The sequence below is a fragment of the Equus przewalskii genome, chromosome 29, assembly GCF_037783145.1.
Source record: "Equus przewalskii isolate Varuska chromosome 29, EquPr2, whole genome shotgun sequence".
Classification (NCBI taxonomy): Eukaryota; Metazoa; Chordata; class Mammalia; order Perissodactyla; family Equidae; genus Equus; species Equus przewalskii.
The window spans coordinates 41,858,360-41,883,628 of record NC_091859.1 but is presented as its reverse complement, the minus strand read 5'-3'; the positions used below and the strand labels follow the sequence as shown (position 1 = coordinate 41,883,628).

The following is a 25,269-nucleotide window of genomic DNA, read 5'->3' as shown; positions in this document are numbered from 1 at the left end:
AAGTCTCTGCCTCAGCCAAAAACTCAGCCAAGCTGCCTTATAAAGACAAGGCCACCAGAAAGGACACCTTAGGAACAATGCCTCTCCCTCCCCTCCCCCAAACCCAAGAGAGATGCAGTTTCTCTCAAGTTGTGGAAAATTACTGAGAGCCACTGCCGCCTGGCCGCCTTGAGCCCTCAGAGTAGATAAGGGGGTGGCAGGGCAGGTTGGCGAGGGGCCAGCATGGTGCCGGTGTGCTGCTCTGTGTGTCACATGATGCTGGGTGCTGCAGGATAGAGGTGTCTGTGCCCTAACCTCCATCCAGCTGGCGAGAGCATGTCTTATTCAGCGTGTGGTGGACACAGGAGTGAATACGTGTGTGTGAAACAACTAGGCTTGGCACACCGAGCCCAGGGACCAGACGTGTCTCTGCCGAAGGTGCTCTCGTGGGCACGCAGCAGAGGCTGCCCAGTGAGACGATAGCGTGTCTGGAAGGGATGAACTTTTGTGTGCATGTATATACCACTGTTTATGAAGCACCCACCATGGGCCACCCGCTCAACTCTTCACACGCTCATCTAACTTCACCCTCACAGTCACCCGATGCAGTCAGTATTATTCCCCTCAAACAGACTGGAAAACAGACACAGAGGACTCAGTAACGAGGCCAAGCTGGAAAGAGGGCATCTGCTCCGAATTGCTGCCGGGGACTGCCTGGCTGCAGAGGAGCTTTGCACTGTCAGAAAGGAGAGAAGGGACAGAGTCATAGGCGGGGCCCCAGGAGGGGTGCTCCAGAGTGATCAGAAAAGATATCAGGACCAGGTGACAACCCTTCCCTCCTGGAAAGGACGTTGTTACCTTATTGCATGGAGAGACCCACGTCATAACCCAGATGCCCTGCACTGGTGTAAAGGCCAGATATATGCATGTCATTTACCCTTGGACCACACCCTCCACAGATAACAAACACCACATGCGATACACCCCAACAGTGTGAGTATGTTGCCTCATTACACGTACCTGCTGTAGACACTTTAAGGGAAAAGGAGCTTTCATACCCCGTGGGTGGGAATGTGAAGTGGGCCAACCACCGCATACCTATCAGAATGGCTAAAATAAAAAACAGTGAGAGCCCCAAATGCTGGTGAGGATGCAGAAAAGCTGGATCACCCATACATTACTGGGGGAACGTAAAATGGCTTCCAGCCACTCTGGAAAACAGTTTGGCAGTTTCTTTCCAAAGTAAACATGTACTTACCATGCAACCCAGCAATAGCACCCTGGTATTCATCCCAGAAAAACGAAAGCTGTGTTCACAGAAAAACCGTACACTAATGTTGTTATAAACCAATATGACCTCAATAAAATAGTAATTTTAAAAACCTTACACAAATGTTCATAGCAGCTGTGTTCACAATAACCAAAAACTGGAAACAACCCAAATGTCCCTCAGTGGGTGAATGGTTAAACAAACCACGGTCCGTTTAGATCACGGACTGCTACTCAGCAGTGAAAAGGAATACACTATTGACACTAGCAACAACTTGGACAGACCTCAAGGAAATTATGCTACATGAAAAAAATCTCAAAGGTTACATACAGTATGGTTCTACTTACATAGCATTTTTGAAATAACAAAATTGTAGAGACGGAGGGCTGCTGAGTGATTGCCAGGGGCAAAGGGTTGGGGGCAGGGTGGGTGTGCCTGTAAAGGGTAACACCAGAGGCCTTGTGGGAATGGAACAGTTCTGTATCTTGATTGGTGGTGGTGGGGACACAAATCTACACATGTGATAAAATTGCTTAGAGTTACACACACACACACACACACACACACACACAGTGCTTGTAAAACTGGGGAAATAGAAATAAGTTCTGTGGTTTGTACCAATATTCATTTCCTGACTTTGATATAATTATGCTATAGTTATACAAGATGCTAACACGAGAGGAGGCTGGTGAAGCCTACCGGAACCTCCCTGTGCATTTTTTGCAACTTCCTGTGAATCTATAATTATTTCAAAATACAAAAGTTTTTCTTTTAAAGATTGGCAGCTGAACTAACATCTGTTGTCAACCTTCTTCTTTTTTTCTTCTTCTTCTTCTCCCCAAAGCCCCCCAGTACATAGTTGTATATTCCAGCTGTAGGTCCTTCTGGTTGTGCTATATGTGACACCGCCTCAGCGTGGCCTGATGAGTGGTGCCATGTCCGCACCCAGGATCCGAACCAGGGAAACCCTGGGCTGCTGAAGCAGAGTGTGCGAACTTAACCACTCAGCCCCGGGGCCGGCCCCAAAAGTTTTTTAAAAAATGGTGCAAACACTTTGGAAAACAATTTGGCAGTTTCTCTACAAATTAACCATATACTTACCATAGGATCCAGTCATTCCACCCGTAGGTATTTACCCAAGATAAGTGAAAGCACCCTTATACGGGGACACGAGTGTTCATATCAGCTTTATTTGTAACAGCCCAGAACAGGAAACAACCCAAATGTTCATCAACAGGGGAGCAATGGATCGACAAATTGTAGAATATTCATACAATGGAACAATCTTCTGCAATAAAAAGGAACAAAATATTGGTATATGCAACAACATGATCAGTCTCAAATATGCTGAGAAGGCAGACAAAAAAGAGACCATACCCTGTGTTTCCATTTATATGAAATTCTAGAAAATGCAAACTAACCTTTAGTGTCAGAAAGCAGAACAGTGTGGATGGGAGGGAGGGGAAGAAGCACTTGCCAAGGGGCAAGAGGAAACGTGCAGGGGACGTGGGTGTGTCTGTTACCTCGATCCTGGTGGCAGTTTCACGGGCATTTACATCTGTCAAGACTCATCAAATGGATACTTTGGACGAGTCTCATTGTACGTCAATTCTACCTCAATACAGTGGAAAAGTTAAGCGGACGAGCGTGGTGAGACACGGGCGCTGTTGGGCAAAGGCCTCTCTGAATTGACCATGTTGGAGCAAAGACCAGAGGCAAGTGGGGGCAGGAGACCCATTGGGAAGAGAGACTGCAGTGCCACGAGGAGGCAGGAGCAGCCCTATGCATCCACCCCGCGGCCGAGGCCAGCGTGGCCGGTGGAGGGAGCACTCCTGACAGCATCAGGGCAGGACCTCAGAGGCGGGGGAAGACTTTGGCTTCCTCACTTGGTGACGTGGGGAGACCCTGGAGGGCTGGGAGCAGAGCAGCGATGAATGCCGTGACGTTTTAGCAGCGTCCCTGACTGCTAAAGGGAGAACGGCAGCAAGAGGGAGGAAGGAAGCAGGGAGACAAGTCCCTAGTCGTGGGTAGACGCATCTGTGTCCAGACAGTTTTCCTCCCCTAGGCCGTTCTTCCTGTGTGACGGCGTGACTGACCCCTGGAAGGTCAGCCGCCCCTTTGTGTTCTGAGGCCTGGGGTTGTCCCAGTGCACAGGGGTTTGCTGGGGTGGGAGGAGGGGGCGAGCTTTACAGGGCAAGCTGGCAGCCCCACTGGGAGATGGAGGAGCGGCAGGGCCTGAGTGTCGAGGGGCTCCAGTGGTCTTCCTGAGCTCCGGGGCAGACACGTCCCCAGTTTCCCCAAAGCTGGCATGGGGAGGAGCTGGGCGAACGAGGACCCAGGCTGCCTAGAGCAGCAGCCCTGCCTCTCAGGGATTCCCATGTGCACCCCCAGCTTGTCGCAGGACCCACGAAGGAGGGGAATAGTGATGGTGGCACCTCTCCAGCCAGGTGGAGGGCTCTGAGGAGGCGCTGGAAGGAACTCACTGAATTGGTAACCGCGGTACTCCCGCAGAATGCGCAGGGCATGAGACTGAGGCCTCGTCAAAGAGCACCTTAGCCTCCTCCTCTCTCTTTTCAAGCAGACCGTATGCATGGCTTTTAAAATTTAGAATTATTAATTTAAAAATGGAGGAACAAGAAAGATATACGCCATCTCAAGAACTTGTTTCTATTTATTGAGCATCTATCTACCAGTGGAACGTGACCTCTGGCCCCAGAAACTCTAAATTAGAGATGGTGAGGAGCTGAGAAAATCACCACCTCCTCCAGGAAGCCCTCCTGACTACTCCAGCCCTGGTTGGGTGGGGAGGGGATCCTCCCTCTGGATTCCTACAGCACCTCTAGCCTGACCTGTGTGTTGAAGGCCAGACCATGCTCTGTCTAAGGCTCTGCTGTGACAATTCCTCTGTGTATTTTGTTCTTCCAACCAGATGGGCGGCTCCAAGGTTTCCTAAGCCTGGGGCTCAGGGTTCCACTGGCCTCGTGATTGATCAGATCTCAGAAAAAAATCACCTCTTTTGGAGCAGCCTTCCCAAGCTTTCTGACCATCTTTGCACAGAAGAGGTCAGGGAGCCCAGAGAGGTTACTTCCTTGCCCCAAGTCACACAGATGTCTATGGTGATTAGCTAATTGGTGAGTCACGACTGAGGTGGGAGGAAAGGTGAAGAGCATCTGTGTAGAGGAGGAAAGCTCAGCTCTGCAGGCCCTGCCATCTCAGCCACGGGTGGAGGGAGCGGGGAGGCCCCTTCAGAATCTGAGAAGTGAGAAAAATTACTTCTATGGGTATTTAGAGTTAGAAGTTTCTGGGAAGCGAATCCAGCCCAGAACCACGAGCCCAGCCCAGCAGCTCCCCTCACCCCCACCACCCGCTTGGGTTATTCTGCTCACGTTGGACAGAGTTGGCCGGAAGTTGGCCAAGGCTTGGCCTCCCCGGCTGAAAGATGACAGTTGACCCCCTCTCCCCAGTGCTGCACTGGAGGGCACGGGAGCCACACTCGACAGGACCCATCCAAGTGGGGGGCACCGGTTCAGGGGACATCGTGAGTAACACTGTCACGGTCTCAGTGACGGGGAGGTTCTGGGGCTGAGGAGGAGAACAGGTGCCAGAGACCGAGGGGGTCAGCTTTCTGCTTCTCCCTCCTTCGCAGCCCTGGTGCTGAACGGGCTCCGCCTTCGCCTTCGCTGCATCCCCGCCTTGAGTGACAGCGCTGGTCAGTCCCAGGGCTGCGAACACCATCTTTGCTCAGCATATCCAAAAGCCTTGCTAGGTTATGACCATCAGGGCCAGGCTGACACATTTGATGGTAAAAAATAAACAAACAAAAAGAATCCTCGTTAGGCTCAGACAGCAAAAGAAAGAATAGCAGAGACGTCAGGTCCCTGCTTGCCTGTCCCACAGGCTGACGCTGAAACAGAACGGCCAGATGACCGCTGTGAGTAGCGGGACGGCCTGTTGCTGAGCTTTCCTGCTGCAGCTAAGCAGCTTTGTAGCCTGCAGCTGCACCCTCAGGAGCCGGGGGAAGGCGGGGCAGGAAGACTCAAACCTCCTCAGAACCGAGATGGGAAGCCGGCTCATGGCAGCCTCCCAGGGAGACGAGGAGGCTGGTGGGACAGGGCCTTGTGGCAGCACCCCCAGCCCTCCGTGCTCCCGTGTTCTGGGAGGCTCCCAGGGCGTTTGGCTAAGATGCGGAGCAGCTGTGGGGAAAGGCTTGCCTATGGGACCCGTGTGGACATGTGCAAGGGCATCTGGGCACCAGCTTGGAGCTGTTCCTCTCCGGTGACAACCAACCCTGAAGTTTCAGTGGTCTACAACGCAAGCTTTATTTCCTGTTTGCCTCACATGTCGGTTGTGGCTCTGCTCCATATGTCTTCTTCATTTGGGCCCCAGGCGGACAGAGCAGCCCCGGGAGATGATGTTCTCCTGCTAGAGAAAAAAGAGCGACAGGGAACCACCCAATGGCTCTTGAATATCTGCTCAGAAGTGGCCCCCAGCAGGTCCCATGGCGGGGCCCGATAACAGCAGGGAGGGGAAGTATTTCAAATCGCAGTCGATGACTAACTGGGGGTACCAGCTCATCTGCCCCACTCTGATACCTGCAACCCTGACGTCTCCTTCCTCCCGAGTTGCTCCAGACCTGGGTATCCCATTGCCTACTCAGCTCCACTTCCTACATCATTAGCAGCTTATATTTTACTTACCCCAACTTCCTGATTTCTTCCAACCTAACCTGCTTGTCCCCATTTTGGTTGAGGGCATGACCAGGTACTCAGTGGCCCTGGCCCCAAACCCAGAAGTCCTTTTGCCTCCTCCCCACAGCCAATCCATCAGCAAGTTCTTCAGTTTCCCCATCAGGATCACACCCCACCCCACTCTGTCCACCCCAGGCTGAGCCTCTTGGAACCTCTAGCCTGGGTTGTTGCAGGAGCCTCTTCAGGGGTCTCCCTGCCCCCAAATCCATCCTTCACGGGGCAGCAAAGTGGGTTTTACAAAAGTCACTGCCTGGGTAAAAAAACTCTTCGATGGCTTCCCATCATGCCCAGAATAGAGTCCAGCCTCCCTATGGTGGCCCTCAAGGCCTCCCCACCTCTGACCTCATCTCCCTCAGCCGTCCCCCTTGGTCACAGGCTCACCCTCTTGCTGGCCTTGGATGTGCCAAATGTGTTCCTGCCACCGGATGCATCCTCCCCTCTGTGAAGCACCAAGCACGTAGTAGGTGTTCAAGAAATGGTCATGTGAATCACTGTTATTGCTAAGCTCCTTCCTCCCCTGCCACGTGCTGAGCTGGGTGTGGGGGTCACGGAAATGGATCCGACCTTTACTCTGCCCTCCAGCTCAGTCTAGACATTGTTATAGACCATTACAACCGAGAGCAAGGGGGGCTGTGATGGAGGGAAGAACAATTATGACAGTTGACACGCATTGTTCTGTTTGACCCTCATGACCAGAGAGTGGGTATGTTCCATTCACAGCCCCTTTTTACAAATGAGGAAACTGAGGCTGCAAGAGATGAAGCGGCTCACCCAAGGTCTCTTAGCTAATAGGTAAGTCAGACCCGTCTGATTCCAGAGAGGCTGCGCTTTCCCTACAAGACCAGCAGCCTCTCCCAACAGGGTCTCATCAGGGCCAGAAGAGGGGATGAATGCTCTCTGGGGAGATGAGACTCGTCACGGAGGGAGCTGGGTCCTGCCTGAGCAAATGGACTGGGGTCATTCATTTGCTCACTTACAGCCCCGAAACATGTTTGCCCATCTGTGTTGAATCAGGTTGGTCCCTCCACCTTCTGTGTCGTGCGCTGTTGCTGAAGTTTCTCGGCAGCTGACGTTCACGGTCCCTGGGGCCTCGATTAGCCAGGCCAGCGGAAGGAGGCCTGGACTCAGCATCAAGAGACAGCCACTGACCAGCCACTCCCACGAGGGGGCAGCTGTTGCCAACGGAGTGGGGCTCAGGTTACCTGGGGGTCCTGCTTTTCCAGTGGGGAAATGGACCCAGACTAAGGGGGTACCCAAACCCATAGAGTTAGTAAGGGGCTTTCACCAAAGCAACCATTGCACCTCAGCATATTCTGATTTTAAAATAAATGCAGGTTACAATTCTGGTGGGAATGCAAAATGGTGCAGCCACTGTGGAAAAGTTGGCGGTTCCTCCAAAAGCTGAACACAGAAAAACCATATGACCCAGCAAGTCCACTCCCAGGTCTCCATACCCAGGACAATGGGAAACAGGTGTTGAAACAAATACAGGAACATGCGCGTTCATAGCAGCACTATTCTAAAAAAGTCAGCAAGTGACACAATGGCCAAAAGGTGGAAACAACCCAAATGTCCGTCAATGGATGAGTGATAAATCCATACAATGGAATATTATTCAGCTGCCAAAAGGAATGAAATACTGATAAATGCTACAATGTGGCTGAACCTCAAAAACATGCAAAGTGGAAGAAGCTAGGCATGAAAGGTCACATATTGTATGATTCCATTGACATGAAACATCAAGAATAGATGAATCCATAGACACAGAAAGCAGACTGGTGCTTGTCAGGCACTTGGAGGTAACTGCTTAATGGGTGTAAGGCTTCCTTGGAGGGTGATGAAAACGCTCTGGAGCCAGGTAGAGGTGATGGTTGCACAATATTGAAAATGTACCAAATGCCACTGAATTGTTCACTGTAAAATGGTTAATTTTATGTTATGTGAATCTCACCTCAATTTGAAAAATAAAATAAATACAGGCATGTTATAAAACAGAATGGAGGGGCTGGCCTGGTAGTGCAGCAGTTGAGTTCTGCTTCAGCAGCCTGGGGTTCGCCAGTTCAGATCCCGGGCACAGACCTAGGCACAGATTATCAAGCCATGCTGTGGCAGGCGTCCCACATACAAAATAGAGGAAGACGGGCACAGATGTTAGCTCAGGGCCAGTCTTCCTCAGCAAAAAGAGGAGCATTGGCGGTGGATGTTAGCTCAGGGCTAATCTTCCTGGAGGGGGGGTGGGGAGAATGAAAAATTTGCATGCGTTTTTAACAAGGGCAGCCGTCAAGGAAGCTTTGCCCTCCCCTCTGCTGCTGTTGAGGATTCTGTCAAGTGCAGGAAGGATGGCCCTAAAGGAGGCGGGGTTTGGAGAGGTCGCACAGGGGTGGAGGGAGCGGGAATTCCAGAGACTGCCCAGGCCAGCCTTTTGGGGCCTAGAAGACAGCCTCAAGGGATCCAGGAGGTGGTCCAGGGCACACCCAGGCTGGGTACCCTCCCAGGGGCAGCACCCGCCACTCCCTCCCCCTGTTCCCCCGGCCCAGGGACTTGGCTCCCCTGGCTCCAGCCACTCGGACTTCTGTGGACTGCTTGGGCTTGTCCTGACCCCTTCCTGCCTTCAGGCTTCTTCTTCTCCTCCGGGCTTCTGCCTTCCGCCTTCTCACTTATGGATCCCTCTGGGGGGTCTGTGCCTGTCTCAGCATCTGTGCCGCTGGAGGATGATCCTGTGCCCTTAGAGCACCCATAGCCTGCTGGGGCTGCCTCCCTCGCCACTGTCGGGTAGCGTTCCTGTTTTAACCAACCCTGCTCTGCCAATCTCTGCTGTTTCAGTGATGGGAAGTGGAACTGCGACTTGTTTTGCTCGTCCCCAAGGGGAAGTGGTCTTGCTACCTAACTCAGAAGGCAGTACGGAGTCATTTGAACAGAGACGGGCACTGGGAGAGCCTGTTCGCCTCCCCAGCAGACTTGGTGCCCCTCCTCCGTGTTGAGAAGCCTTTTCAGCCCGCCCACCATGAAGTCCTCAGGGGAAGCTGTGAAGGAACCCAGGCGTGCATGCCCTTGAAAGGAATTGCGTATTTCAGCCTGTTTTGCAGACAAGGGAGCTGAGCCCCAGAGAGAAAGAGACGACTGTCAGGGGTGACAGGACGAGTTGACAGTCACAGCCAGCAAACCCCAAACACCATCTAATAACAGCACATACAGCCGTCTCCAGGAGGGGAGGTGCTGACGGCCCCATTCTGCAGAGGAGGAGACCGAGCCTCAAGGGCAGCGCCCAGGTGTTCCGGCAGCCCTGATTTTCTTAGTTCTCAGCGCCTTCGCCTTGACAGAAAATTAGTCCCCTGCACCCACCCCTTAGAGAAACTCTCACAATGACACGGATTCATTCATTCATTTATTCATTCATCTCACTCATTCATTCTGCAAGTGTTGAACGAACTCAAAATCTTGGGAAGACTTTATTAAGTGTTTTCCTGCAGTGGGACCAGCATGCCCCGTTTCCGCCTGGGTGGGGGCAGGCTGTGGACACCAGCTGCCCGCAGATCCCTGGGCAAGGCCCTCGGGGAGAATGCTACACCCCCGGGCGGTGCCCAGCTCAGTCCTGGAGCTTGCTGGCATACACCTCGGCCCTGTCCAGGGACGGTCCCCGGTTCACAGATGCGTACGAAGCCTCCGAACTCCCCAGGGACCTGGGGATGGCCTCCTGAGAGATCTGTGAGTCGTGCGTGGTTTCCCCATCAGAAGTGCCCATGTCCCTGACCAAGGGGATAAAGAGAGCCAGTGTTAGGGGCACAGGGCATGCCCAAACCCCTTGAGCTGGTCAGGGACCTCTTTACTTAGACACTGCTTTCACAGATGTCATCTTAGGCATTCATCCCATAGACTAGTCTTTCCAGAGCACTTACTGTGTGCCAGGCACTAGGATAAGGAAAGGGTCACCATTTGGAACTATGTGAACAAACCACTTATTAAAGGTCTTACCATGAGATGGATACTTAGAGGCCATTGTCCCATGTCCCCACAGAGCTAAGGAGATGGACCACAGCTAACAATGACCAGACAGAATGGACAAGTCCAAGTGGGAGCCACAGGAGGGCTTCCTGGAGGAGGAAGCAGTTAATCCTCCTGCCTGAAGAAGGAGAGTCAGGGCAGAGAAAGGCATTCCAGGTATTTGATAGAAAGGGCGGGAGTGTCTGGGACAACAGTGGGAAGTTTGGCGCAGCTAGAGCAGGATTAGGGATGCTGGGAGGGATAACGGAAGAGCCAGGCTGACGTCAGCTGAGAGGCCCTGGGTGCCGGATTAGGGAGCCACCTGAAGGGAGGGAGGGACATAACCCGGTCCTGACTGCTCCCAGCTCTGGCCAGACAGACCAGTCTCTTGGCTGCTAATCTCATTTATCACTTGTGTTTTTATTATCTTAAGTGTCAGAGGGCAACCTGAGTTCCAGGGTCACTGCCCCCACTCCATCCCCCACCCACCCCACGTATCTCTTCCTACCTGGCTAATTTCTCCATATCCACTTAATTTCATCTACTCTAAAAGCTTTTCCATCTGCCCTCCCCCCACCCTGCACTGGGACAGCACCCTGTCTATCCTCACAGGCCCCTGGGGCTCCCTCCCCGCCACAGAGAAGCACACTGCATGTAGCTTTTCAATTCACCCCTGTCCTGATGAGGGTTTGTTCCTGCTGTTCCTTCCTCCAGGAAGCCCACCGTGATGCTCCATGCAGGATCTGTCCTGCACTCCTCTGGAGTCCCACAACACCTGCAGGTGCCTTGATTCACCCCCTGCTCCATCTGCTCAGGGTTAGGGACCAGGCAGCCCTGTTAGCTGCTCAACACACCCCACGGGAGCCCTCAAGTCCTAGTCCAAATTGACACACTTCAGAGCTGTTAGTGGAGTCAGGAGACCAGGGCTTGGGCCCCAGCTCTGTTTTAACTGGCTGGGTGACCCTGGGCCACCCTTCCCCCGTCAGGCCTCAGTTTCCCCATCTGTACTGCAAGTGGGTGAATGATAATGACAACAAAAGCTAACACTCGTTGAGTATCCGGATACTGCCCTGAGGACTCTATAGAGATCATCTCACTTAACCTTCCCAACTCCACGGGTGGATGGATAGTGTTCATTAGCATCTCCATTCTCCAGAGGAGGAAACTGAGGCGTAGCAGGATAAGACACCTGCCCATGGTTGCACAGCTGTATGTCAGCTCTGGGATCTGCCCACAAAACCCGGTGCTGAGCCCCTCGCCACCCAGGGTGGAAGGCAGCTCCCCGCCTCCTGGGCTCTCTCCTGCCTCGGAAGCCCCTCCCGGTGGAGCGCATCCAGTGTGTCCCTGAGTCTTGCCCTCCAGCTGGCAGGTACTCACACGAGGCTGAGGACGATGGCGCCAGCAAAGGCCACGAGCAGGAAGAAGGGCAGGGAGCCCAGGATGGACGTGATGACGATCATGCCCCCACTCCGCCGGCCTGGCCACGTGTCGATCGCTGAGTACGGGGTGACTAACGAGACGCAGGCCCAGTTACTCCCCAGACACTGCACCCCTCAGCCTTCTCCCAGGATGCACAGGGGTCCCCTTTGCCCTGACGGCTGCCAATCTCAGGGAGGAAGCTGGGCCCAGGTCAGCGACGTCTCCCCCCAGGTGTAAAGGGCAATGACCCTGCTTGCCGCCACATCCCGCTTCTCAACTTTCTCTGTTGTGTGTCTGGTCGCTTCTTTTAAGTGTATTTTTGCATAATTTTATATTAAAAACTGACTCAAGTCATCGGGTGAGGTGGATGGGATACAGACTATAAACAATTAAAATACAGGTGAAGCCAAGGACACTGTCTAACGGAGCCAGGTGGACTGTGCTCTCCCTCCGCTCTGGTCAGTGTCACGGTTATGAAACTAAGTGAACAAACATTTATAGGTCCAATGGTGAGCTGGCTGCTTTCTGACCATTGTCCATGTAGATCCCATGAGACCCCCATCCTGCACATGGCCCCCTGCTGCTTAGAGGGAGTGAGTTCCATCAAGGGACTTCAGACTCAAGCCTAGAGGTCTCTGGTCCTGAAGGGCACACTCTCCCCGCTGACCTTCCGGCCCTGCCACAAGAGAGCCGGGCCCAGTGCTTTTGTCTGGGTTACCCAAAGGAAGCCCGCTGGGGAGGCAGTAAGGATTTCTCTTCCCGCTTCTCAGACGGAGGCTGAGGTCCTGAAGGGCTCACACAGCAGCGAGGCTCAGAGGCTGGACTTGAACTCAAGATTCTCAGTCCGGAGGCAGAGCTGCCTCAGTGGGACTGCGATGCGTGGGCATGTCCCAGGAGGGCGGGCAGGAAGCGAGGGTGGGAAGGAGCCACCCCAGCCACACACATGCCTGTCTACACCCCTCACTAGCTTGTGACCTGAGGCAACCTTTCAGAGACACTAATTGGCCCATAAGATTACCATGGGGTGGCAGGAGGCTCTACAGGAGAAATATATTGCTCCATGCTGGGCCCATCTTGGGTGCCAGTGTCTTATCTTAGGGGGCCAAGGGGTGGTGGGAGGGGAGTTCTAAATTTAGGTCACATGCCATCAAAATTACCCTCAGAAATCTCTTCCGTTGCCCCTATGGTTCAGCAGACACGGTTCTGTGTGTTTAAACCTTGGATCTGTGTTGAGAAGTCGGATGGAGTTTTGAGGAAGGGACAGGGCAGGACCACAGGCAACCGCCTGGGCCTCTGAACCTCCCGCCTTTAGGAGAATCCTCCAGGCTCCAAAGGAGACAGGGGCAGTGGGGCAGAGAGGGGCACCGCCCTCCAGGGTCCACACCCCTGCGGCTAAGGCTGAGCCTCTGAAACCATCTTACATGGTGACGAGCTTTGTTGTTGTGAGGACTCAACAAAGGGGCTGGTTAGGGTCTAATGCAGGATAACAGGGTGGGCTGGCTTTGACTGCAGTTGCCACCCCTGTCCCACCCCACCCCCACCCCGGGCCAAACACCCAGCGTATCCTCCACCTTCCTCTGTCACAGCGGGCCCTCAAGGGAGGGAGGGAGGGAGGATGAAGGTGGGGGCTAAACTCTTTTAAGATGTGTTTCATTCCTCAACCCAACAGTGTGAGTTGGCTTTCTCAGGCTCCCTTGAGGAGCACCCCCAGCCCACCCCTCCACTTACGTCGGTTGGTGCGGATGGGGTCCGACCACAGGGTCTGGTCCTGTACCAAGCCTGTGGACATATTGACGAGGACATACTTGAACCTGGAAGGAGATGAGTGAGGATGACTTCTATCCATCCTGAGAGCCAGGGCCACAGGCAGTGGGAGGGACTAGGATGGCTGGGGTCGAGGACAGGCGGGGTTTGAGGAGGTGGAAAAGTCGGTGGCCACAGGATGGGCTCTGGGCAACAGGAGCATGCTGGACTTTGCATCGGCACCTTTGCCACATATTACTGCCCCGACCCTTTCCCCAGCTCAGAGGCCACCTCCTCCAGGAAGCCTTTGGTCAGTGGCCCTCCTCCAGGCTCTCCCTCTGGGGGCTGCCTGTTTCTCTATTAGATACATGAGGTGTGTAGCATATCTGTGGAGCATTGAACCATTTGTGCACCTTGCATTTTGGCTTTCCACTATTCCCTGCCTGACCCTTGGTATCACAAAAAGGACTTAAAAAAATAATAATAGCCATTCCCAATCCACTGCCCTGGGATAAGGGATACATTTTATACAGAGAAAACCCCACTCAAGTGTCACGAGTCGTAAAGGAAGATGAGGCAATACGGTATAAAACACCCGCGGCCTGCTGTCGGTCAGTTTAAACGATGGAAGTTCTAAGAAGTTGGTGATTTCTTTAAGTGATGGAGAACTAAGAAATCGACAGCCTCTAGTTTAACACTTAAATGAAACGAAGACCCTTAAAATCTCTGTAGCATCCAGTGTTTTGCTTAATCCTCTCCTTCTTTAGGTTTGAAGATGAGAATTCCAGAGGCTACAATACGTGAGCCCTGTGTCCCCTGGGCAGGGTGGGCTTTGCGATCAAGGAGAAGGGAGAGGTTGTCCCACACTAAGAACAAGGTCAGAGGTAAGGGTTGAGGGTGGACAAGAGGAGACCAAGGACTCATGTCCTGCCTGGTGGCTGAGACCAAAGGAGGAGCAGGTCCACCGGGAGGATGGCAGGGGAGTGATGGCCTGGGCCCCAAACGCAGCCTAAAAGGTACAGAGACCCCAACCTAGGTGTCTCCATGGTAACAGGAGTGGGTGTAACCGAGGCTTTGGCACCAGGTAAGACCCCCTGCCCAGTGGTCAGGGCTGAACCCCAAGCTCTGCACAGAGAAGATGCTCAGAAAATACATATGGAAATGAATGAGGGACCTGCTGTGGTAGGGCGGGCCACAGAAGGGTGTGCTGGAAGGAGTGGGGAAAAAGCGGAGGATCAGGTGGGGGATGGAAAAGCCTTTGATGGGGCTCTAGCTCATGCTGGGCCCCAGCTTGTCTGGAGGAGAGCCCCTTCCCTGTCTGGACCAGTTTCCTGTCCTGTCAAATGAAGGGGGTTGGGTTGGGGACCACCACCCCGCATCACACAGGTGATGAGACAAGTTGCGGAGCCCCGCGCAAAAGGAAAATGTGGGACTCTTGTTAAAAACAAGAATTCCAAGATGGCATAGGGCCCTGGGCAAGGTCGCACACCCAGGAAGCCCTGTGGGGGACCCGGGACAGTCCTGGCATGTAGTAGGCTCTCGAGAAATGTGGTCTTTCACAAGTCACTGGCTCTGGGTCTTCCTGAGTCGGGGCTGGGGGCTGCTCACACCCACCTGTATTCTGTGGCCGCTGACAGGGGTGGGTTGCAGAGGCCCTGGAAGTTGGGGTCGGACAGGCAGGTTGAATTGGTGCCCACCCTGATCAGGTATGCGTTCAGGATCTCCGAGGCCTGGGACACATCCCGGACAGCATCCAAGCTGGGCAGGTCGCTGCAAGGGGTCAGGTCAAAGGCCGAGGCCTTGTAGGGGCCTGTCCTCCCTCCCTTGGTTTGCTGGAATGTCAAGCTCAGCGGGGTCTTGGTGCTGTCCTGCACAGAGGCATTCCTGGAGCTGGCTGTAGAGGCAGTGTGGGGAGTGAGGTTCCTGGCCACCCCAGCTCAGTCACTCACTAGGTCACTCATCAAACGCCCTGAGCATCCTCTCTGTGCCAGGGCTGTGCTGAGCCCTGTGGTCACAGGCACGGAGCAGGTTCAGTCCCTGCCCTCAAGGGAGACAAACCTTGAGGACTCTTCCTTACTAGCTGAGTGATCTTGGACAACTCACTTTACCTCTCTGGATCCTAGTCTGTGAAGTGGGCAAAAAATACCCCACAGTGCCTACAGATTGGGCACAGGTAAGCAGTCAATAGACGTTTGCCGGAAGAATAAAACAATGACCCTAAGTGGCTGTTGTAAATGACTGGTTGTTAGACACGTAAGCAGTTGCCATTGGCTTCCTTCTCTTGGAAGCCCAGGACCGCTGCCAGTGAACGGGTGAGGGCTGGGCCTGAGCCAGCAGGCTTCCCTGGAAAACACTGATCTTGAACCATCTCCGGAAGCCTCAGGAAGGACTTGGGCTTGAGGACCAGAGAGTCTGGAGTCACTCTCCAGCTCTGGGAGCTCCAGTGAGTTATTCTGTCTCTCTCAGCCTTGATTCTTTGCTCCGTGATGAGCATTATAAGTTACTGGCGGGCTTGCTGTAAGTTTTAGCTCTAAGGTGTGCCAAGCACCTGGCATGATGTAGGTACTCAGTGATTGGTGCTGCTATTATTTTCCCCATGAGACTGCTGTCCCTCCAGGGCAAGGACATGTCTGTGACCACAGCACCTGGCCCAGGGCTGGAACAGAGCAGACACCAGTGCATGCTGGTAAGGTGCATGGGGGTAGTTTAATTACAAGGATGGAGCATCCCTCTACCTGCCTCCTGCCCTCCTCCCTTCGGACAGGTCAAAGTCCCTTTCAGCAGAGCCCAAGGGAAGCAGGCCCCTTACCCGAGTCAACCAGAACATAGAGGTAGACCTCATAGGTGCCATGGAGGGCTGCTGAGCTGTCAAACAGACACAGAGGCTTTTCCAAGGCCACGGTGGTGAGGGTGGGGTTGTTGGCGGCAAAGGTCACGCTGGCCAGTTGGGGCTGGAGATCCACACCTGGTGGAGGCAATGAGGACAGGAGCTGACCCCTGGCAGGACTGTCCACACCCAGGGGCACCCTCTGCCCTCCCCTCCGACACGCACACATGTCTGCATGCAGTTACTGAGCACCTACTATGTGCTAAGCACTGGGTTTCACCCTCCCCGCAGGTATCTCAGGAACCTGTCTCAGACATGGGCAGGACCCCTGCCCCCACCCAGGCATCCTGGCCAGAAACTGGGCAGTCCAGCTGAACTGCTGCCCTCTCTCTGCCCCTGCAGACATTCAGTCGCCCAGAATCCCATTGTCGGTCCCAAGCATCTCTCCACCCCCTCAGCCCGGTCTTGGAGTCCCACCCTCTTCCCCTGGACCCTGGGAACAAGCCCTCCCCCATCCCCTCCTCTCTAACACACTCTCTAATCTGACCGTGTCACCGTCCTGCGAGGCCCTTCCGGGGCTCCCCACTGCCCTCTAACACAGGCCAGCCTCTCTGGAGGAGCAGTGAGACCCTGAAGTTCTGGGCTTTGCTTTGTTGGGTGTCCAGCCTCACCTCTACGCACACCCCCTCACCCCACGCTCCAGCCACACGGATGAACACGGTACGGGAGTTTCCCAGGATAGCCTACACCTCCTCCCCCCTCCCTGAACTTGCCCATGCTGCTGCTTCACCTGAAACGTCCTCCGTCTCCTGAGTCCAGGCATCACCATGAGTCAGTCCTGTCCCTTCTCTGCTCTCCCACAGTCCCCAGTATGTCTGTCTCTTGCAGCACCCATCACAGGGCTCTGCAATCCATGAGCCCTGGAATCCCCACCAAAGGAAGCTTATTAATCAATATTGGCTATTATTATTAATATCTGGGTCCCCGGCGCCTGCACATGACCTGGCACAGAGCAGTCATCCGTGCCATTTCCTGGAGTGAATAAGTGAAGTTCTCCATCCCGACGTCACTCCTCATCCAGGCTTCTCTCAGGACTCCTGCGGAGGGTCAGGGTGCAGGACGCCACCCGGGACAGAGCTGTCCGCCCTCCCTGGGCACGGCCCCCTCCTCTCATGCCCCGCTTACCCGAGCTGAGCCGCAGGCAGCCCAGGGCCAGCAGGGCCCAGAGCGGAGGCATCGCCGGGACGAGCCGCGGGAGCGCCAGGCGCGCGGTCCAGCAGGCGACCGTGCACCGCGACTCTCCCGCCGGAGCACCTGTCGGCCCAGGGCTCTCGGCACGCCCCGCCCCCATCGGCGCCGGCCAATCCTGGGCCTCTTCCTGGGCTATTTGCATACGCCCCGCCCCGGGCTCCCCCCAAACCCGGCCGCGAGGTCCCCCAGCGCACAAATCTGTCCCACCGGACCTTCCCTGGGCCCTTACCAAAGTGCCTACTGTGTGCCTGAGCCTGGGGCGGTGCTTTCACGGAGTCTCTCGCCTAATGAGACCTTGGGAGGCAAGCAATCCCCTCTTTGAGCCTCAGTTTCCAAACTGTAAAGTGAGGGTGCTAATTCCCACAACTATTTATGGAGACCCCACCGTGTTGCAGAGCTTCACTGGGCCGTTATGAAGATGAAACGGGTCAACCAGTGAAAGTGCTGTCGTGGAAACATTGGGTCTGTGAGCTGTCCAGAGACCTCTGGAGTGACCCTTTCAGTTCACAGGCGCAAGGCCAGGGCCCAGAGAGGCCAGGGACTGCCCAGGGCCGAGCAGCCCCCCTGGAAATGCAGAGGCTGATGGAACACAGGAATCCTGCCGCCCAGCCCAGGGATGCTTGAAAAGGGGTGGAACTGGGTTTTGAGGCCTCATCCTGGGGGAGCGTTTGAAAATAGTGACGGGGACTTCACCTGGCCTAGATGGCTGCCCCCGGCGTCAGGATTCTGCTCATCGAGAGTACTGTAAATAGAAGCCAGTGAGGATGGGGGAAAACTAAAACTGGAAACCAACAGGAACTAACAAACCAATCTGTGTATGACATTGATGACATAACCACGTGCGGAAGAAGAGACAAAGACTGTATGTGAGGGACCAGCCTGGTGGCGCAGTGGTTAAGTTCGCACATTCGCTTCAGCAGCCCAGGGTTTGCTGGTTTGGATCCCGGGTGCAGACCTACACACCGCTTGTCCAGCCATGCCGTGGCAGACATCCCACATACAAAGTAGAGGAAGATAGGCACAGACGGTCGCTCAGGGCCAGTCTTCCTCAACAAACACGAGGAGGATTGGTAGCAGGTGTTAGCTCAGGGCTAATCTTGCTCAAAAAAAAAAAAGAAAAAGACTATATGTGAGAAGTTTCGCAGCTGGCTCGTCTGGGTATACTCCTTCGGTGGAGAATACTCTTAGGACAATGAGGACAGTGACAGAACACTGGTCCTCACTAGAGAGGCAGTGGGGGAGAACAGAGCAATTCCAAAGCAACTTTGGGGGTCCCCTGGGACTGGGTTCTCGTTATAGTCTAAGGGAGATTTGGAATGGAGGAAGGAGAAGAATAACTCTATGGTGTTTTTGATTAGTAGCATTATGAAAAAATAGTAACTTCCTGGCTCCATCCACCGAAAGGGCCTAGAAGCAGACACACACAGTTGCAGCGAACTCACTTAGCATTCTTGGATTCGAAACACCGTTCCCCCGTAAAGGGCACCAGGGCCCCACGGGGAGATGGCAGCTTCGGGGTGGGGAGAGGGAAAGTCAAGAGGAGCCTAGAAAGTAAAGAAACGCTGGAAGAACGATGGGGCTGTGTCAAAGATGCAGGCACAGAAGGTTGCCTGAAGGGGCTCCCAATGGCCAGATGGGGGAAAATTTGAGGACAAAATAAAGAATGGAAGTGACACATTTAGCCCACTGGATAAAGTACAAATTCATGAGCTCATGCTGATACTTTAAAAATTGTTTTAAAAGAGAAGGAAAAATTCTTCTTTAAAGAAGAACACCAAGTTATAAACATAGAAGGAATGACAAAACAAAAAAGCATCATTTTATAACCATCCTGGTCATAACTGATTTGAGAAGGAATCATCTCAAAGGATGCTAAAACACCCACTGTGAAGGATTTTTAGGGAAGAAGGTATGCAGAAATCTGAGAAGGCGAACCTAAACAATCAACCTAACATCACAGATAATGGGACAGACTCACCTCGTGCGTCCTGGTGTCACGGCTCTGAGAAGGGCTTGGTGTCATCTATGTGGTCTTCCTGCCCAAAAAGCTTAATCTGAATGCAATCAGCAGGAAATAACCAGACATCCCAATTGAGGGACTTTTTACAAATCAACCAACGTGGATGCTTTGAAAATGTCACTATCGGGCTGGCCCGGTGGTGCAGCAGTTAAGTTTCCATGTTCTGCTTCGGTGGCTCGGGTTCGTCGGTTCGGATCCAGGGTGCAGACCTATGCACGGCTTGTCCAGCCATGCTGTGGCAGGTGTCCCACATAGAAAATGGAGGAAGATGGGCACAGATGTTAGCTCAGGCTCAGTCTTCCTCAGCAAAAAGAGGAGGATTAGCAGTAGATTTTAGTTCAAGGCCAGGCTTCCTCAGGAAAAAAAAAGAAAAAAAAGGAAAAAACCAAAGGAAAGGCTGAGAACTGTTGTAGATTGAAGGAGAATCACAGCTCAATGCACCAAGCGACCCTTGATTAATTCTTAGATAAAAGCAGATAATTTACAATGAACACTATTATGCTTAGCATGGCAATAAGAGAAATTTGAATTATGCAATGTGTATTAGGTAATAACATCAATTGGACATTAAATTTCCTGAGTCTGATCGTTGTATTGTGGTTACACAGAAGGAGACACATGCTGGAGTGTTGTGGGTGAAGTGTCACGATATCTGAAACTAACAAACACACGTATATATGGAGTGAGGGAAATGTAGCGTAACGTTAACAATTGGTAAATATGGGTATTTGTTGTTCTGTTCTTGAAATGTTTCTACAGATCTGAAATTTTCAAAGTAAAAATATTGGGAGAAAAAGAGTCTATGCTCAGCCACAAACACTCTGTTCTTCTCTCTGGGCCTCAGTTTCCCCTCTGTAAGATGGGGAGGAGGTTTGATGGCCTCTCAGCTCTGACAGGCCAAGAGTGGACGGTCAGATCCTTATCTCCAGGGAACAAAAATGCCCTGGAGATAAGAACTCTTGAGCAAGACGTGGGGTTTTCCTCCAAGAATTTTTATGGACTGACATTTCTCGTCCAAGTCCACCCGTTGTTTGTGAACCTGGAGAATATCAGAGGCAGCGGAGTTGGTCTTGAAGGCTCAGCCCAGGATCACCCATGATTGGGAGAAGGCCCAGGAAGCCATTGTCTTCTCCAAGATGCTGTGGTTTCGCATGAAAAAGCAAATAAAAGTAGCCTCTTGCCTTGCCCAAATATGGAGAGAACATCTGGGGGAAAAAGTTAAAATAATAATCTGCTAAGGCCCAAAAATGTTCTGCAAAAAAAAAAAAAAAGCCTTGAGTTTATAAACAAGTCTCCGCTTCAAAGACGCTGACTTTTGTTTGGTGCATTCTGGAGAGGGGACAAGTGCCGGAGATGAGTCACTGTGGCAAATTCTCTCGGGCAACACCCACGCTGGTGTCGATGGAGGGAAACTGGGGTGAAAAAGAGGCCGTGACTCCTGCCAATGTCCCCAGGCTGGAGCCCAATCCCCCTGTGGACATTCCAAAAAAATTTGTGCAAAAAAAGTATTTTTAAAATTTCCCCTTTTTCATCAGACAAATTCCAGGGCACTGAGCTTCGGTCTGACTTTAGATCTGTTTATATATCTCAATCCATCAGCCTGTCTTTCTGAACCCTGGCCCAGCCTGATATGCTTGTCCAGAGGCCACGAAGCAGGAAGTTCTGTGATGTGAAAGGTTATGCAAACCCCAGCCCTGCACAGGCCTCCTGTGAATTTGAAACACGGGGAATTTATGGGTTGGAAATTCTTGACCCAGAAATGTTTCTCCAAGCGCCAGAGAGGCCTGAGCTGGTTTCCACGGCTCTTTCCTTTAGAAGTCAGAGACGTTGTGAGTAATCCTCCCCACGGCAAGTGTTGGCTTTCGGTGTTGGCTACATCCAAGATGTCCTGGAAGCCAAGCTTTTCACCAAAATGCCCTGGAGACAAGGAACTCTTGAGCTAGACGTGGGGTTTTCCTCCAAGAATTTTTACGGACTGACATTTCTCGTCCAAGTCCACCCATTGTTCGTGAACCTGGAGAATATCAGAGGCAGCGGAGTTGATCAATGAAGGCACTGAGATTCAGTCACTGGAAAACAAAATGAGACAAAACAAAATGCAAGCAAAGAAACCTAAGCCCCCCGCCATGGGGAGCTCGCCCGTTCACCCCCAGCTCCAAGCTGCTCTCAGCACCCCGACATCTCTCCAAAGCTCCAGCCGCCTGTCCTGCAGAACATGCCCACTGTGGTGGTCCTGATGGGCCCAGGCTCCGGTCCTCTCTGGGGCAGTCCCTGCCCCTTTCCAGAGCCCTAGTTTCTATCTCAGTAAAGTGGGGACACTCAATGCACCCCGTGCAGGGCACGAAGTGCCGTCGTGGGGTGAAGGTGCTCGTGACAGTGTCGGGGGTTAGAGACACCTCTCCCGCAACCTCCGTCGCCCTCTGCCTGGTCCGAAAGGCTCGTCTTGCCTTCTCCGGGCCATCGCTGTCCTCCCTTCCAGGCCCCTCTCATGTAGACTCTAACCTCACTCAACAGATGTTCACGGAGTGCCTGCTACGTCCTGGGCACGCTCGTCCCCCAGATGACTCCCCTCCATCTCTTCCTTTCCGGTCCTTCTACCCGCGCCTGGCACGTTGTATTAGTTTGCGAAGGCTGCTGCAACAAAAACCACCGACTGGGGGGCTTCAAACACAGAAGCTTAGTTCCTCACAGTCCTGGAGGCTGGGAGTCCGGGATCAAGGTGTGGACAGAGCTGGTTTCCTCTGAGCCTCTCTCCCTGGCTCACAGATGGCCATCTTCTCCCTGTGTCCCCACGTGGTCGTCCCTCTGTGTGTGTCTGGGTCCTAATCTCGTTTACTCATAAGGACGTAAGTCATGATGGATTAGGGCCCATCCTAATGACCTCAATTAACCTTAATCACCTCTTTAAAGGTCCTGTCTCCAAGTACAGTCACATTCTGAGGTTCTGGGGGTTAGGACTTCAACATGTGGACTTTGGGGGGACACAGTTCACCCTTAACACACGTTCTTGGCTCTCTCCATGCCTTCTTGCCTGAACTAATAACAAAACAACAACACTCGTCCTCATGTGTCAGGGACTGTGTTCAGCGTTTTACACACATTAACCCATTGATCGCTTCCAGTCTGGGAGGCAGGTACAACTATTACTTCCATTTTACGGAGGAGGAAACTGAGGCTCACAGAGGTTGAGTAACTGCCTTTGAGAGTGCAAGCCCTGTCTGGGCAGGAACACGTCTCTAATCCCAGCATGACATGTTATGCTGGACAGACAGACGTGCCCAGTGCCCCCGGTAGGAAGTAGGGAGGTAGATTTTCTTTTTTCTTCTCTTGTGGAAGATTAGCCCTGGGCTAACATCTGCTGCCAATCCTCCTCTTTTTGCTGAGGAAGACTGGCCCTGAGCTCACATCCATGCCCATCTTCCTCTACTTTATATGTGGGATGCCTACCACAGCATGGCTTTTGCCAAGCGGTGCCATGTCCGCACCCGGCATCCAAACCAGCGAACCCTGGGCAGCAGAAGCGGAACGTGTGCGCTTAACCGCTGCACCACCGGGCTGCCCCAGGAGGCAGATTTTAAACCCAGGTCACAGCACCCCAGCGTCCATGCCCTAACCACTATGTCTCCTCCTTGGTCTCCTTCGTTTGTCACCACTCCAGGGAATCTCCACCCAGGAGCCAGAGTGGCATTTGTAAAGTGCACACTGTTTATCACTTCCTTCATGTATCACTTCCTTTGGGGGCTCTGACTGCTCTCAGGATGAAGCCCACGCTTCTTACCCTGGTGTCCGAGGCCCTGCATGGGCGTCCAGCTCCCACCAACCTCTCTGCCCTGGCACCTCCCCTCCTCCCCTCAGCCCTGGCACCAGCCCTGCTGAACACTGGCACGTCCCCAAGCTCACCACGCTCTCTCTTGCCTTTGTGGCTCCAAAGCCAAGGGCTTTCACAGCGCTCCTCAACTTCCGTATCAACAACCGATGCCTTCTCAAGGCCTCTGCCCGCCACCGCACTACTGCCGCGAGCCCTTTTTGCACACACTGCGCCCGCTGCCCGTGCTCCACACTCCACCATGGAAGCCCTCTGTCCTCCAAGGCCCAGCCCAAACCCCTCCTCCTCCAGGCAGTCTTCCTTCTGTGTCTTTCCAGCACATGACCTGTGTGGCTATGATGACATCATGCCAGTGTGTGTCTTGTTCCTCCAAGTCACAGACTAAGAGTCCCTCCTGGGCCATGATAGGGTCTTCTTTATTACAGTGACTCCCGTGCCCTGCACAGGACTGTTTGATGAATGAATGAGTGAAAGAATTTTTAAATTAATATAAGTAGAAGAGAGGAGGCTCTTTCAAGGTGCAAAGTTCATCTTGCTTCACACCAGATGCTCTTCTGGAAGGACCACGGCCTGGGACAAGCTGGCATCATGGAGGCAAGAGGAGTGCTCACACCACAGATATATTTTGAAGGTTGAGCCACCAGGACTTTGCTGATGGATTAAATGTGGGGTGTAGGTAGGGGGGAATCAAGGTGGCCCCAAGTTCTGGCCTGAGGAACTGGAAGGATGGAGCTGCCCGTAACTGAGGAGGGCAAGGCTGCCAGAAGAGCGGGTGTGGAGGGGAGAGGGAATCGGGACATCGGTTTTAGGCCTTCTAATCCCCTTTCTTATAGTTGAGGCTCTGGAACCCAGAGAGGGAAAGTGGCTAGGCCAAGCCGCCCAGCTGCTCAGAGCAGTGGTCAGACCCCGGTGTTCTTCCTGCTCCCGACGGTGTCCCCTTGGGATCTGTGAGGCTGGTTCTCTGACAAGGGACCTGTCCCTGGGCTTCAGAGAGTTTGCAGGGCGAGCGGCACCTTCTCCCCCAGTGACACCTGAGGGGTGGCAGGGGAGCTGATTCGCAACCTCAGTTTAATGAACGTCCCCCAGTCCCACCAGCTGCCCAGTGACGTGCCGGGCATGGGGGACTGAGGGCAGTCAGACCCACTGGAACCCCTGTGTCAAGGCCAAAGGGTGGTCCGAGGACAGAGGAAGGTCAGTGGGGGCCCTGGCCCCGGCCCCTCATGTTTGGGGAAGCTGAGGCTTCTCCGAGGAGCAGGGGCAAACTGGTTTGTCCGTCTCTGGAATGCAGCCCGGCTGAGACATTAACCTCTCCTTATCTGTGCGATCTGGAGGCTGACAGGCTTGGGGGCGCCTCTCCTGCCGGCCCCAGAAGGCCTGTGCTGGCTCAGAATTGCTCTCCCTCGGCCACTCGGGCCACAGGTGCTCAGTCACTCCCACTGGCAACCCCCTCTGGCCAACGCTGCATGGGTCATAGAGGGGGGGATGAGAGCAGGCCCCGTGTGGGAAGGGGGAGCACTCTACAGCTCCCAGGCACCTCCCCCTCCAGCGTGCCCCTTCATCCCCGCCGCAGCTTGGGATGGTGGTCGTCACTGCACTTTACAGAGGAGACCCGGGGCTTGCAGGCTGCAGGGACATTCCCAGCTCCTGCCAGAACCTGAACCTGCGTCTGAGGCCGTGGGCTCTGTGCACGCTCTGCCACACTGAGTGTTTCAGGGGTTCGGGGTGGGGAGGTGGGCGCTGAGGATGGAGGGGGCGGGGGGGGCCAGGCCCCGGGTAATGGCTGGGCACTGGGAGCCTGGACTCCTCACCCCCAGCCCCACCCACCCCAGGCACTGCCCGGCCAGCTGGAAGGGTCCTCTGTTTGCATCCAGATCAACCCCGATGTGGTCTGGTGGGCAGACCAAGGCCCGGAGGGAAGAGCCGGGTGCAGCCGTCCAGGACCGCCCCAGCAGGGTCGGCTCAGAATCCCGTGTTCTTGCCTGAATTACTCCTCCCACTTCCCCATCTACACCCAGGCGGGCCGCTGACCCCTTTCTGCTGCCTGTCTCAGCTCACATACACAGGTCATGACCTTCAGGACCTTGACTCCCACCCAAGGTGAAGAGTCCTCTCCCAGAAAAGGGAAGTAATACCCTCCCCCCCACCCCCCCACCAGCCCCTGCCCCACTCCAGGAGCTCTCAGTTAAGGCGATGGGGACGACAAAA

General features: G+C 53.8%; 1 protein-coding gene across 3 annotated transcripts; it reads right to left on the bottom strand.

The window, feature by feature from the left end:
• Positions 1-9,430: 9,430 nt before the first annotated feature.
• Positions 9,431-23,347, bottom strand: UPK3A (uroplakin 3A). 3 transcript variants are annotated; one of them, XM_070599375.1, is made up of 8 exons: positions 23,139-23,347; positions 19,197-21,307; positions 16,758-16,887; positions 15,950-16,105; positions 14,755-15,034; positions 13,126-13,208; positions 11,356-11,488; positions 9,431-9,743 (listed from the first exon to the last, which is right to left on the bottom strand). In XM_070599375.1, exons 2-8 carry the CDS (start codon positions 19,239-19,241, stop codon positions 9,584-9,586), a joined length of 987 nt encoding a protein of 328 aa, XP_070455476.1. In that variant the 5' UTR covers positions 19,242-21,307; positions 23,139-23,347; the 3' UTR covers positions 9,431-9,583. The 3 variants fall into 3 exon arrangements, with proteins under 3 accessions (XP_070455476.1, XP_070455477.1, XP_008541404.2); XM_070599376.1 differs by lacking the exon at positions 23,139-23,347 and having other exon boundaries at positions 13,126-13,176; XM_008543182.2 differs by lacking the exons at positions 16,758-16,887; positions 19,197-21,307; positions 23,139-23,347 and adding an exon at positions 17,153-17,290.
• Between the last annotated feature and the right edge of the window lie 1,922 nt (positions 23,348-25,269).

What these genes read in the sequence shown, in the direction of transcription:
- UPK3A (XM_070599375.1), bottom strand. Translation starts at nt 19,241, where the DNA reads ATGACACCAAGCCCTTCTCAGAGCCGTGACACCAGGACGCACGAG. An exon ending in GGAGACGGAGGACGTTTCAG is followed by an intron (nt 16,106 to 16,757) that starts GTGAAGCAGCAG and finishes TGCCTCCACCAG; the next exon opens with GTGTGGATCTCCAGCCCCAA. An exon ending in CCCCATCCGCACCAACCGAC is followed by an intron (nt 11,489 to 13,125) that starts GTAAGTGGAGGG and finishes GCGTCTCGTTAG; the next exon opens with TCACCCCGTACTCAGCGATC.